Genomic DNA, 12,500 nt, shown 5'->3' with positions numbered 1-12,500 from the left:
GCTGAATGACATGACATGAATAACATGGTTGAGATGAACTTTGTACCTAATTGATATTCCAGAAAGAAGTAAAAACCAGTCATGGGATAGGTTTTCAGTTTTATTTGAGCTTTTTCAAACTTATATTCACATTACTGTATTTGACGTAGGAAACATCAATCAAAGGTCAATCCTAGCTTAATGTCCCATTCATCATTGTGTTGTATGGTGACTTCTCATTTAGTTTTTGTCCCAATTATGTTAAAATGGTTTTATGTTGAATTGTAATGTTACGATACAATACCATCCCTCAACCACCTATGGCAGGAAGCAGTACACTACTGGTTACGGTCTTACTGAAACTCTTAACCATGTTATAACCATGTTATAACCATGTTATTTTTTGTTCACTGTTCTGTTTTTGTTTTTTGGACCCGTTATTACTTGCTAGATTGCTCCCATCCCTCTAGCCACCCCATCGCCACTATAGCTACCGATGGTGCTGCAGGCGTCAGTGGCCCTGGTAATGCCAGCCTAGTCAATGGTAGGTTGAGATGACCCCCCCAACCTCCGCTGTCCCCACTCCATGGCTCCGCGCCCACCTCTCTCTCTCCGACTGTCTTCACCTCCCTATCGACCGATTCTATAAACCTCACCTGAATGCATGTCTCACTCAGGTTGTGAACAATCTTTTTTTCTTTTATCTTTTGCTGTCCTCCACCCCCCCCCCCCCCACCTCCCCCCGCCCCGCCCCTCTTAGTAATTACATTTGAATCACTGGGTTGTAATGGAATGAAATGCAGTAGAGATAGGGGAACCATGACGATCCCTCTATAACTGTACAGTATGACAATGTGTATAAACCTTTCATAAGGTCTTTACAGATGCTTCGCAAGTCGTATGATAAGAACGTTTTTACTAGTCATTCTCCATAAAGGGTGGCGAAAATGTTCTCCATATTTAATAATATATAATAATATAAGCTAAATGCAAGGATCTGTGTTAACCCGTTCCAGTTTTGGGACCCCCTCGAAAACCAGATGATCCATCTCAAGGGGTTCAAATAATTTCTCTCTATATAACTGGCTTCATATTGGGTTTGCTCATATGATTTGCCATCATTTGCAAGTGTCTTCTGTACAGTACGTACAGTAGGCCTTATGAGGGTTTTTCCAATGCTTCATTAGGACCTCAGTAAGGTGTCCTTTACTGAACGTGTGGACGCAGTGATGCTCAGCGTTGGGCTGCTGTTGGCTTGATCCAGGACAGAGGTGTACAGTAGCAGATATGTACAGTGCTGGATGTGAGGGTGTGAGCGGAGGGGCCCTCTCAGCTCAGAGTTAATCCACCGGACGTGGACTCCGTTCCAGTGTTTCGTGACCGAGTTCTGAAGGGGATGAATCTGCTAACGCTTGCCTGCTGTGTCTCGTCTGTCTGCGCAGGAGCGTTTCCCCGAGCGTTCTCCCATTCCCTGCTCTGAGGCTCACTTCAATAGGGCGGTTTGTCATTGTCACCGGGCGTTTGTGACTCCATGGAATTGATCAGATATTGTGGTTTACACAACGTGAATAGATATGTATTCCACTGACTCGGCTTGGATATCTGGGGATGTGCCACGACTGTTTATGGGGAAACAAGAGATTTTCATCATGTTTTCGTGTTTGTTTATCACAGTGGTTTGTTGGTTTATGGCCTGGTTATAGTTAATACTGTATGTGAAGGCATGGATATAAAGACAGATGGAATAGAAGTCTTTGAGCTTGACTTTGAGAGTTCAGGTGCAGGATTCAGTGGTGCTGAACTCAGATGTGTCTCTAGTCGTCGTCATGTAACCATCAGCCTGTGGGAGACTTTCTCTCTACAACGTCTGCATCTCAATCCCCCTCTCCCCTCCTTATGTGACCTTGCACGCGCATTCTAATGTTTGTGTTGTTCTGCATGCTGTTTGTCGTTCCTGTATGTGCGTGTGTGTGTGTGCGTGTGCGTGTGTGTGTGTGTGTGCGTTTCTCTATCCCTCATTGTTGGTGTTAACTTTGTGATACTACTGTATTGTACTTGTGTCTTGATACTCATGAGATTTCTCAATGGCTTTTCTTGTACTGTTGATTATGTGGGATTTCCTTCAACCATTAGCTAGTATGAGTGTGTTACTCACACTAACTATAAAAAAAACAGCACTACAAATAGTCCACTGACTCAATAAGTTGTATTTTCATCTATTTTCATTCTTGGATCAGTTTTCATGGGCTGCAGTTAACTTTTCACTGTCTCATGCCCACGTACTGTATACTGTAAGCACCTACCAGCCCCCACACACATACACACATGCCGTAGATACACAGAATGCAAACATAAAGTCTTACTGTATAACATTTCTTAATCACATGACAGTATTAAGTCTGTCTGTGAGAATAATTCTATTCAGCGAAGCTACTCTCCAATATGCACAGTATATCACCACTGTCATGCATACATTAAATATCAATATATATGCATCTTCTCTGTTATGTATGTGACTGTCACAGAGATGTGGAATAAAACTCATTTTTCTGTCTCTTTTTTATTTTGATTTCATTGTGTGTACTGTCCTCGTGATGAACGTTTTTTGTCCGCTGTGGTTATTTTTGTTCTGTGTCTTGTATGTCTCCATCGTAGGTAAAATGCAGGATGGGAATATGGAGAACAACCAGACCAAAGGTAACCGACCCTCTTTCACTCTGCCCACCTCCTCCCTACCTCTGGCTCCTCCCCTTCCTCCTCCTCCTCTCCCTCCTCCACCTCCTCCTGGTTCGGTCTGTAGACTAGCGCAGACCCACGTCCGCTCATCCGGCCTGACTGACCTGTCTGTCGTCTGCGGTGTTGTCGCTGTTGCGTTGTGGCTGTGTTCGGCTCCCTGCGAGGCTTGTCAGTCCCTCAGTGAGCAGCCCGTGAGGCTTGTCTGTCCCTCAGCGAGCAGCCCGTGAGGCTTGTCTGTCCCTCCCTGTCCGCTGAGCTGTACTCCTGTTACAAACATGGTGGTGTCCGCGGTGTGGAAAGGACCTGTTATGTCGTGGGGCTGCAAAATGAAACATTAATCGGTGAAAGTTTTGGCTTCGTTATCAAGCTAGGTTGAACTAATGCTGATATTGGATTGCATTTCCAGTGCTGCTTTTTTCTAGGTAAAGTACTTTACTCCATGTGGTGTGGGAGTTACCATGGGCAAATGGTTCTTCAGACTTTTATGCATTTGTAAATCACTTAAGCGAAGTCTGTAAGTGAATTGAACAATGTGAACTAAAGAACTACAGGGTATACAATGCTATATTCAGGGTTTAGAGATGTGAAGTAGCTGTCATGTTGTTGCTAATGTTTATATTGCTGAATGCTGAAATGGAACGTTAACCTGGCCCCCAGACTGAGGGCGAGAGCCGTCGTTTCTCTGCACAGGAGGACTGAGATCGTTTGTAAAATGCAGCTCCGTCCACAAACTGTAGCGCGCTGCCACGGAATACACTGTAATATGAAGAAAATTAACTTAACATGTGACGTACATCAGCCAATCGGGTTCAGACGTCAGCGGTTCTACCTGTCTCCCATGATCCTCCACGAGCCACCCGGAAAGACGCGAAGACTCCCGGGCGTCGGCTTCGTCATCCGAGGGGGTGGACCGTCTCTTAGACCTGTTCCTCCGCAAGTACCGCACCACAGAACCTCTCACAGAGCCGGCGTGTGTGTGTGCGTGTGTGTGTTTCAGTCAAGAAGCAGGACGGCGCGGCCGCCATGGAGATGCAGCCGCTGAAGAGCGCCGAGGGCGGAGAGACGGAGGAGAAGGAGAAGAAGAAAACCAACGTCTCCAAAAAAGAGAAATCCGTCCTCCAAGGAAAGCTGACGAAGTTGGCCGTCCAGATCGGCAAAGCAGGTACTGTGCACCCCCCCACACCGGAGGTCTGAAAGACAGAGAAACAACATGAAGAACATGAATATGAAATGCGCTCTACAAATAAAGTGTGATTTGATTTGATTTGATACCAAGGTAGCGTATGGATTAGCTGTTGTACAGCTAGATGTACTGTACCAAAGTGTCAATATTTCCTACTAAAGGGTCACTGTTTCGGCAATGACGGTATTCCTGAGCATGGGTCACGGCGTCTTAGCGGAAGCTACTTTAAAGCCCATTCTGGTCTTGTCTTCCCCGTAGGTCTGGTGATGTCAGCCATCACGGTCATCATCCTGGTGCTGTACTTTGCCGTTGACAACTTTGTTCTCCAGAAGAGACAGTGGATGCCTGAGTGTACCCCGGTCTACATACAGTATTTCGTCAAGTTCTTCATCATCGGTGTCACTGTGCTGGTGGTGGCCGTCCCCGAGGGCCTCCCATTGGCTGTCACCATCTCCTTGGCGTACTCCGTCAAGGTGCAGCCTTTTATTTTTATTTTTTTAAACTCTATACAATTATCTTTTAAATATTATAGTGATCGGTTTGTAGTGACGTATAATGTCATCGTGCTTTGGAGTTTCGCCTTCGTTTTCACCCGGTTTTAACGACCGATTTTCCGTCGACAGAAAATGATGAAGGACAACAACTTGGTGCGTCACCTGGACGCGTGCGAGACGATGGGCAACGCCACGGCCATCTGCTCCGACAAGACAGGCACCCTGACCACCAACCGCATGACTGTGGTCCAGGCGTTCATAGGAGACGTCCACTACAAGGCCGTCCCTGATCCCGGAGCTCTGCCCCCCTCGTCTCTGGAGGTGCTGGTCAACGCCATCGCCCTCAACAGCGCCTACACCACCAAGATACTGGTCAGTACACAGACCCCTTTCTGGCTGGCTGCAGTTTACAATGTATTCTTAAAGACTTTGTTCTGAATCTCGATCTGTTCTAAGCAGATCCAGATCATCTGCTACATACAGTAGGGGCGGGGCGTACAGTAAGCGCTGTGTAGTCCGGGTATGGTTGGCTGCTGTAATATCCTAAGCATGGTCCCCGCTGGACCACTGCAAGGGGGTTGCAATGCTCTTTTAATAAAGATACACCGTACTGTGCTTAACCAACCCATGACCCCCACCCCCCACCGCCGCCCCCCACCGCCTACCGCCCTCCTTTCAACCACCGGGGTCTTGATGTCATGCAAAATAAGTCGCGCGTTAATTAAGCAGATCCCTTCCAGAATGGCATTATAAAATCAATATGTAATATTGCTAATGAGAAATGGCCCCCGGAGTGTTGGAACGCTAGAAGAAGAAGTGAGAGGAGGTTCTTCAGGCAGCCAGGATGCAGCGAAACACAGCGAGCTGTCCTGCGTTGAGCAGCGTTGAGCAGCGTTGAGCAGCCTGCACTGTGTTAATTGGAATGATGGGTTTCTTTCCGTCTGCCTCACAATTGAGAGTGGCAAAACTTGTCATGGGGAGACAGGAGTCATTAACGGCCAGTCTTCTTAATATAGGCAGTTCCACGGCTGCTAGAAGAGATTCATTCGGCTGCCATTTTGAGAGTCGTGACATGTTGCAGTTTCTGACACGCCAGATGTAGTTATATCTTTCACCCTGAGTAGGGAGAGAATTGTGGTGTTTTATAGTGTAGGCACTAGACAGTTAGCGTGGTTTGTCTTAAGATTGATAAAGGGAGAGAGAGGAAGAAAGAAAGAAAGAAAGAAAGAAAGAAAGAAAGAAAGAAAGAAAGAAAGAAAGAAAGAAAGAAAGAAGGAAAGAACGAAAGAAAGAAAGAAAGAAAGAAAGAAAGAAAGAAATAAAGAAAGAAAGAAAGAGGGAAAGAAAGAAAGAAAGAAAGAAAGAGAGAAAGAAAGAAAGAAAGAAAGAAAGAAAGAAAGAAAGAACGAAAAAAAAACTTGGGAGTACATTGTATTTTGCATTGAACCAACAGAAGGTGCATGTGTGGAGGCCTGTGTGTTGCAAAGCCCCAGCCGGTTGACCAGGTATCACTGATCGAGCCAGCTCATTGGCCGTCACAATGAAGACCCTCACAGTTCCATGTCGGAGTAATCCTCTTCCTGGCACTTCCTAAAAACACACAGACACACCATCTGCCTGCCTGGTCTGCTACCTTCTCTTCCCATACCTGCCCAAACCTGCCCATGTGGTCATAGACTGGGGTAGCTGTATGAGAGCCAGAGATGAACATTAATCTATATTATACAGTCAAATTAACTCAATTTATTGTTGATTTATTTTGGCCTGAATGATACAGTATAACAAGACATGCATTGTAATGCTAGGCATGCCCAGAACTTTCTAGGGAATGTTATATCATGACACTGCTGTAACTGCTGAACTGGATGGAAATTAGCTAGGATCATACTGGCAGTAAAGAAAGCAGCTTATACGTCGGTCAGAGAGGGGGAAAAATGCAAGTGGTCTTAATGAAAGGATTTGTACTTTTAATCTCCTTATTCATACAAAAAAAAGAGCATCATGCAGCAAGCCAGCCGATGGTAGCCTGGAGATTGTGCTCTGTACTGTATCCGGTAATAGGTTATTCTCACCGACGTAATGTACTCGTAGAGTACTGTACATAGAACAAGACCTCCGCAGGGAAGCCGATCTGTGTTTGAAATGCTTTCAAATGCTTGGTGGGAGCTTGATCTAGCTCTTTTAGATGTGTTGAAACCGATGGAACAGACTCAAAAGTGCCCCCGTTTCCCGTCGGGGGAAAAGTTTCCGTTCTGTGTTTTTTTCCCGGCGTGCGTCTCGGCTGAGCCGTGCGCACGTGCCGAGCCGAATCCAGCGTCCCTCTCGGAGCAGATGAAAAAGAGGATCTCCTTGAGGTTTCCTATCCTTTCCTTCAGGGAGGCACCAAACAAAGTGTCTCTCTACTCCTTGCATCGCGCTGCTTTGGTCCAGGAGGGCCTCGCTAGTCAACACACAGGCCCCTTTAGACCCCTCCCCCCCCTGGGATTTCTGGGCGGGGCTTACGTAACACCACCGCTTCCCCTGGGAGGCAACAGAAGCCTTTGATAACCGGCACACAAAGGACGCCTTTGATATCTGTATCATTTCGGCTTTCTCCTCGCAGGCATCAGCGGGAACGTTCAGCCTGACCTCACGCACACACACACACACACACACACACACACACACACACACACACACACACACACACACACACACACACACACGCACACACACACACACACACACACACTCTGATTACATAAAGGGTGCCTCTCTTCACGAGCCACCTGCCAGTGTTATGTCATGAGCTCACCTCGTGTCCGCCCAGCCGGCCAATAAGACGAGGGGTGTGAAATGTGTTCATCGTCACACTGTGTTCTAACCGGATGTCCTGTTGCGTATAGATGACATCACAGTGTACCAATTAACACAACAGTAAAATTCACCATCTTACATACTATCCTGCTCCGGATTAAGCCTGCATGGCAACCGCAGACAATTCCAACTGCATTATCATCTCTTTTTTTGGGGCACCAGAAAAGTGCCGTATATCTCCTCATCTCCTCTTGCTCATGTCGACTATGAATAGAATCTAATCTGAATTCAATAAAGTAGTCGTACATTTGAACTAATACAATTTCGCAGCCTCCGGCACACATGGATCTTAAATTAGTAACGTGAAAACAAAGTGAGTGCAGCCTATTATATAAGCTACTGTAATTTCTAAATGGCCAAAAGGGTGCACCATCTAGTGGTATATTAACCTACAGCGTCGATTGCACAACGCACAGGAGCGCTAATGAGAGGGAGGCAGGCGGATGAGACATGAAGGCTAAGAAATGGTACGGTCCACTTTAGGGGGGGTCTGAAATCGTATTACAAGATTCTTCCAGGCATGAATATGGGAAATATATTGTAATTATAATTACAGTTAAGAAAGACGTATACATGGTTCCACCCCCCCGAACTGTTGTTTTTACCTCTTTGGGAGGGGGGGGGGGGGTCAGAGGAAGGTTCCGGAACAGGGCCGCATATCGGTATCCTGAGACAGAGAGATGATGATGACTCACCTTAGAGGAGGCAGCCGTCGGACAGCAGCTGTGAAACTGCAGGAGCTCGTATCCTGATCCGGTGTCACGTCTTCCGCCAAGGCTGCCCTCACGTCGCGTCCGCCGCCTGCTCTGCCGACCTCCGAGGTCAAAGGTCAGAGAGGTCGGCGGCTCCTCCGACACCGCCGTCGGGGGAGAGACGGGTTGGCGGTGTGTCTGAGCGCGTGCGGAGGAGCCAAGTCGGATTACGCGGGGCGCTGTTCGACACCGTCAGTGCTCAGCGGTGGCGAGGGGTCGATAGCGATGTCGCTATTGGTACGTTTACCTGAGAGCTCACACAGGGTTGGTACGTTTACCTGAGAGCTCACACAGGGTTGGTACGTTAACCAGAGAGTTCACACAGAGTTGGTACGTTTACCTGAGAGTTCACGCAGGGTTGGTATGGGGACCCCTGTAGCTGAGGACGCGGAGAGACAGGAGGCGGGAGGGAGGAAACCTCTCTCGCGTGACCAGTGATGCTCTCAGACCGGAAGACTTCCAGGCCTCAGACCAGCATGCTGGCGTGGGCTTTTGGTGTGCAGGAGGCCAGAGAGATACCTTGGGGCTCAAGAGGAAGCTTGCCATGCCAGCTCTCTCCTCGGCATATGGCGTCGCCCGCGGGGGGGCGGCCAGGGACCGGGGAGAGGGCGGCTGTTTCTCCGCCTCGCCCACGCCCACGCCTGCCGGCCCCCGCTCCGAGGGCGCGGGGACGACGTCAGAGCCCCGGCCGCAGGGGTCTCCGGAAGGACCGGACTCGAACGGCCGCACATGCCACAAACCGCCTCTCTTAATGTCCGAGTGCTAAGATCTCCCCTCTGGCAGGGGGAAAAGCCTGAGTACGGTGTCAAAATATTTTGACAGGGATTCTTCATGTTTCCCTGGGGTGAGATTATGAGGGTGAAGTCAGACGTTTTTAGTCTGTTAATAAAACGGGTCGCTCGGATCCGTCGCGAAGCCTCGCGGGCAACATTACCGACCGTCTCCGAAAACCGGTGTCGTTACACCGCGTTACGGCGAATGGTCATTTTAACGGTAGCAGACGGACACACGTGATGTTCAGTGTATTTGACCTCAGCGGGAGGAAGGAAGGGCTCGGCCCCCGATGGTGCAGATACAGCCCCGGCCTTAAGCCAACACAGTCACCAGGAACACGCTCCATCTCTGTGACCAGTGCCATGCGTCTTCCTACAATCTCGTGGGGGTCAGCTAACGAAATAACCATGGGACCAAATGGTACTCGAAATCCCATCTGGACATGATTGTGGTAATGACAGTAGACAGAAGAAAACATATTTTTAGAGCCTGTTTCCTGGACACGATGACTCATCCTTTGACTCAAAATAACCCTTAAAGGTAGGTTCCACTACATGATAGCCTCTTGGTCTTTTGGTTGATCATCGATCATTTAATTGATTACAATAACCAGACCTGAGGACATTTCTATATTTCTGATAGGAGCCATATTTTCTTGTCCCCATACATAAATGGGTCGTTACAAACACTAGCTGTTGCTAAGAGATCTCCCCAACCATTTAATAGCCATGCAGATGAGTCCATTAATATGATGCTCTCATTAAGGACAGGCAGGTAATGTCTTCATGTAATACGCTCATTAAGAACATAAGACGGGTTATTCTATTTGTTGTGAGAAACATCGACTGAAGTATTTATAATCCAGCATTAAGATACGTGCATCTGAACCCTATCCAGACACTTCTCATTATGAGATAAGATGATTCAATTTCAATAATTAATAAGATTTGATAAAACTCATAGGAACTTTTTTTAATCCGAAGGAGGAAACTAGTGCTGTATATTTGCTTAGAACTCTCCAACTCTCTTGCTCATTTGATATTAATTCCATTTGGGCCCTGGCTACTTCCAGGGGAAAGGTCTTTAGAAAGCATGGGAAATTCAATCATCTGAGTACCGGCTTCCTATCTCCGTTCTGGGGGATTTGATCCACGCTGTGTATGGCTTGTTGCTAAGGAAGACTTTTATGTAATCAGCTGTGAGGTGCTAACAGGACGCACAGCTACAGTATAGTAAGTGTGTGTGTGTGTGTGTGTGTGTGTGTGTGTGTGTGTGTGTGTGTGTGTGTGTGTGTGTGTGTATATGTGTATGTGTGTGTCTGTAAGCAATGGAGCATGCACGTGTATGTGTGAATCACTTCCTTGAATTCATTTCATTTTGACATCTATGCGATATGTGCGATATTATGCATTATAGTACAGCACAGAAGATGTCCTTCAGCCGACGGCGGCCTGTGTGATCTCCAGCGTGAGACCCCTCTACATCGTGACCTCTCCTCACATGCTCTCGAAAAAAAATAGGCTTCATCATCAGAAAATGTGCATAATCCAGCTGTTTCTCCCGGCACAGCGTAACCCCTGGATCGGAGTGGTTTCTTTGGTGGCATTACTGAACCGAAACTATCTTAAGACCCACAGCATATCTGTCCTGAGACATGGTGTTGATTGTCCTACCAGACTCAGTGCAGGTGGAACTGTAGATACAGGGTAGCCTGGAGATGGAAGGAACATGGATGGAATCTATGGAATAGATCTACAAAAAATAGAATGTGTTTTCTCGATTGATCACTATTCAGTACACTAACAGACCACGACTGCATGTTACACCATGAGGGAGGATAGAAGCTATTCTAAATGTGAATTTAAACATTTAAACCCCCAAGAATGCAACCCTAGTAAATATAGGTTGTTAAGCGACAGTATGGAAGGATAATGAGATTTTCTCATAAGTGGCAGCTATGATGGGATAGCAGACATCACAGCCTCTGTGTGTGTGCCAATGTGTGTTTATGCCTCTGTGTGTTTGAGAGAGAGAGAAAGGGAGAGGGTAGAGAGAGATAACACAGCAGTGAGAGAGAGAGAGAGAGAGAGAGAGGGGGGGGGGGGGGGGGGGTAAGGAGAGGAAAATCAAGAGAGACCAGAGAAAGAAAATAGGAGAGAAGACCAGTGAGAGAGAGACGGGAGGAGAGAGGGCGAGAGAAAGAGAAGGTGGGGGAGTGAGACAGAGAGAGAGAGAGAGAGAGAGAGAGAAAGAAAGAGAAAGAGAATGAGACGGAGATAAAGAGAGAGAGAGAAAGAGAGAGAGAGAAAGAGAGAGAGAGAGAGAAAGAGAAGGTGGGGGAGTGAGACAGAGAGAGAGAGAAAGAGAAAGAATGAGACGGAGAGAAAGAGAGAGAGAGAGAAAGAGAGAGAGAGATACGTCACTCTGCCCTAACGGCGGTTGGCCCGGTATCTCCATGGCAACGCCGGAGAGCTGTTCCGCCGGCTTGCCTAGTAGAACGGCTGAGAGCGTTTCTCTGCTGCGGTCAGAACCGCACACATCAGCCCAAGCGTTCCCACATGCAGAACCGCACACATCAGCCCAAACGTTCCCACATGCAGAACCGCACACATCAGCCCAAGCATTCCCACATGCAGAACCGCACACATCAGCCCAAGCATTCCCACATGCAGAACCGCACACATCAGCCCAAGCGTTCCCACATGCAGAACCGCACAGATCAGCCCAAGTAGCCTCTATCACTGGCTGACTCTCAGAGTTGGAAGAACGTCAGAATCCCTCTCAAACGATGACGGGTCAAAGCATGCGGCGGACGGTTCCACCGCAGACACATGTTAGAACCAGAACCGTGTACATGAACCACAACGGTTCATTGTTCTATTCATCGTGCTCTTTAACATCATTTTCTTTCTTTCTCTATCCCATGTCATTTTTACTGTCGTTCTTCGACCTTGCAGTCAAGGTCGTCAACCTGTGCCGGTGAATGACCTCATCTGTGACGGTCACCGTGTCTCTGTCGCCCCCTGGCCGTGTGTGTCCACAGCCCCCGGACAAGCAGGGCGGTCTCCCCAAGCAGGTGGGCAACAAGACGGAGTGTGGTCTGCTGGGAATGGTCCTGGATCTGAAGAGGGACTACCAGCCAATCAGGAACCAGATCCCGGAGGAGATGCTCTACAAGGTCTACACCTTCAACTCCGTCAGGAAGTCCATGAGCACCGTCATCAAGCTGCCAGACAGGAGCTTCCGCATGTACAGCAAGGGAGCGTCTGAGATCGTCCTGAAGAAGTGAGGGGCTCCTGCTCTGTCCTCCTCCTCCTCTCCTCCCCTCTTCCTCTCCTTATCCTCCTCTCCTCCTCCTCCTCTCATCCTCCTCCTCTCCTCCACTCCTGCTCTTCTCCCTTCCTCTCCTCCTGCCCTCCTTCTCTCCTCCCTCCTCCCATCCTCCTCTCCTCCTCTCCCCTCCTCCCCTCCTCCCCCCTCTCCTCCTCCCCTCCCCTCCTCTCCTCCCTCCTCTCTCCCCCTCCTCCCCTCCTCCCCTCCTCTCCCCCCTCCTCTCCTCCTCTCCCCTCCTCCTCCCCTCCTCTCCCCCTCTCCCCCTCCTCCCCCCCTCCTCCCCTCCCCTCCTCCGTCCCCTCCTCCTCTCCTCCTCCTCTCCTCCCTCCTCTCTACCAGGTGTTGACCCCGTCGTCTCTGCTCCTCCCCGCAGGTGCAGTCACATCCTGAACG

General features: G+C 48.5%; 1 protein-coding gene across 1 annotated transcript in view; it reads left to right on the top strand.

Annotated features, from left to right (window-relative positions):
• Positions 1–12,500, top strand: part of atp2b2 (ATPase plasma membrane Ca2+ transporting 2) — a gene marked incomplete at both ends in the record, with an annotated part of 50,935 nt that overhangs the window by 24,649 nt on the left and 13,786 nt on the right. The window contains 6 exon segments of the mRNA XM_084460630.1: positions 431–523; positions 2,635–2,676; positions 3,713–3,877; positions 4,157–4,371; positions 4,522–4,764; positions 11,818–12,059. Coding sequence (XP_084316756.1) covers positions 431–523; positions 2,635–2,676; positions 3,713–3,877; positions 4,157–4,371; positions 4,522–4,764; positions 11,818–12,059 — 1,000 coding nt within the window.

The sequence above is a fragment of the Borostomias antarcticus genome, assembly GCF_949987555.1.
Source record: "Borostomias antarcticus genome assembly, chromosome: 33".
NCBI classification, from domain to species: Eukaryota; Metazoa; Chordata; class Actinopteri; order Stomiiformes; family Stomiidae; genus Borostomias; species Borostomias antarcticus.
Note: the sequence above shows the minus strand (reverse complement) of the source record. Positions and strands in the feature narration are given on the sequence as shown.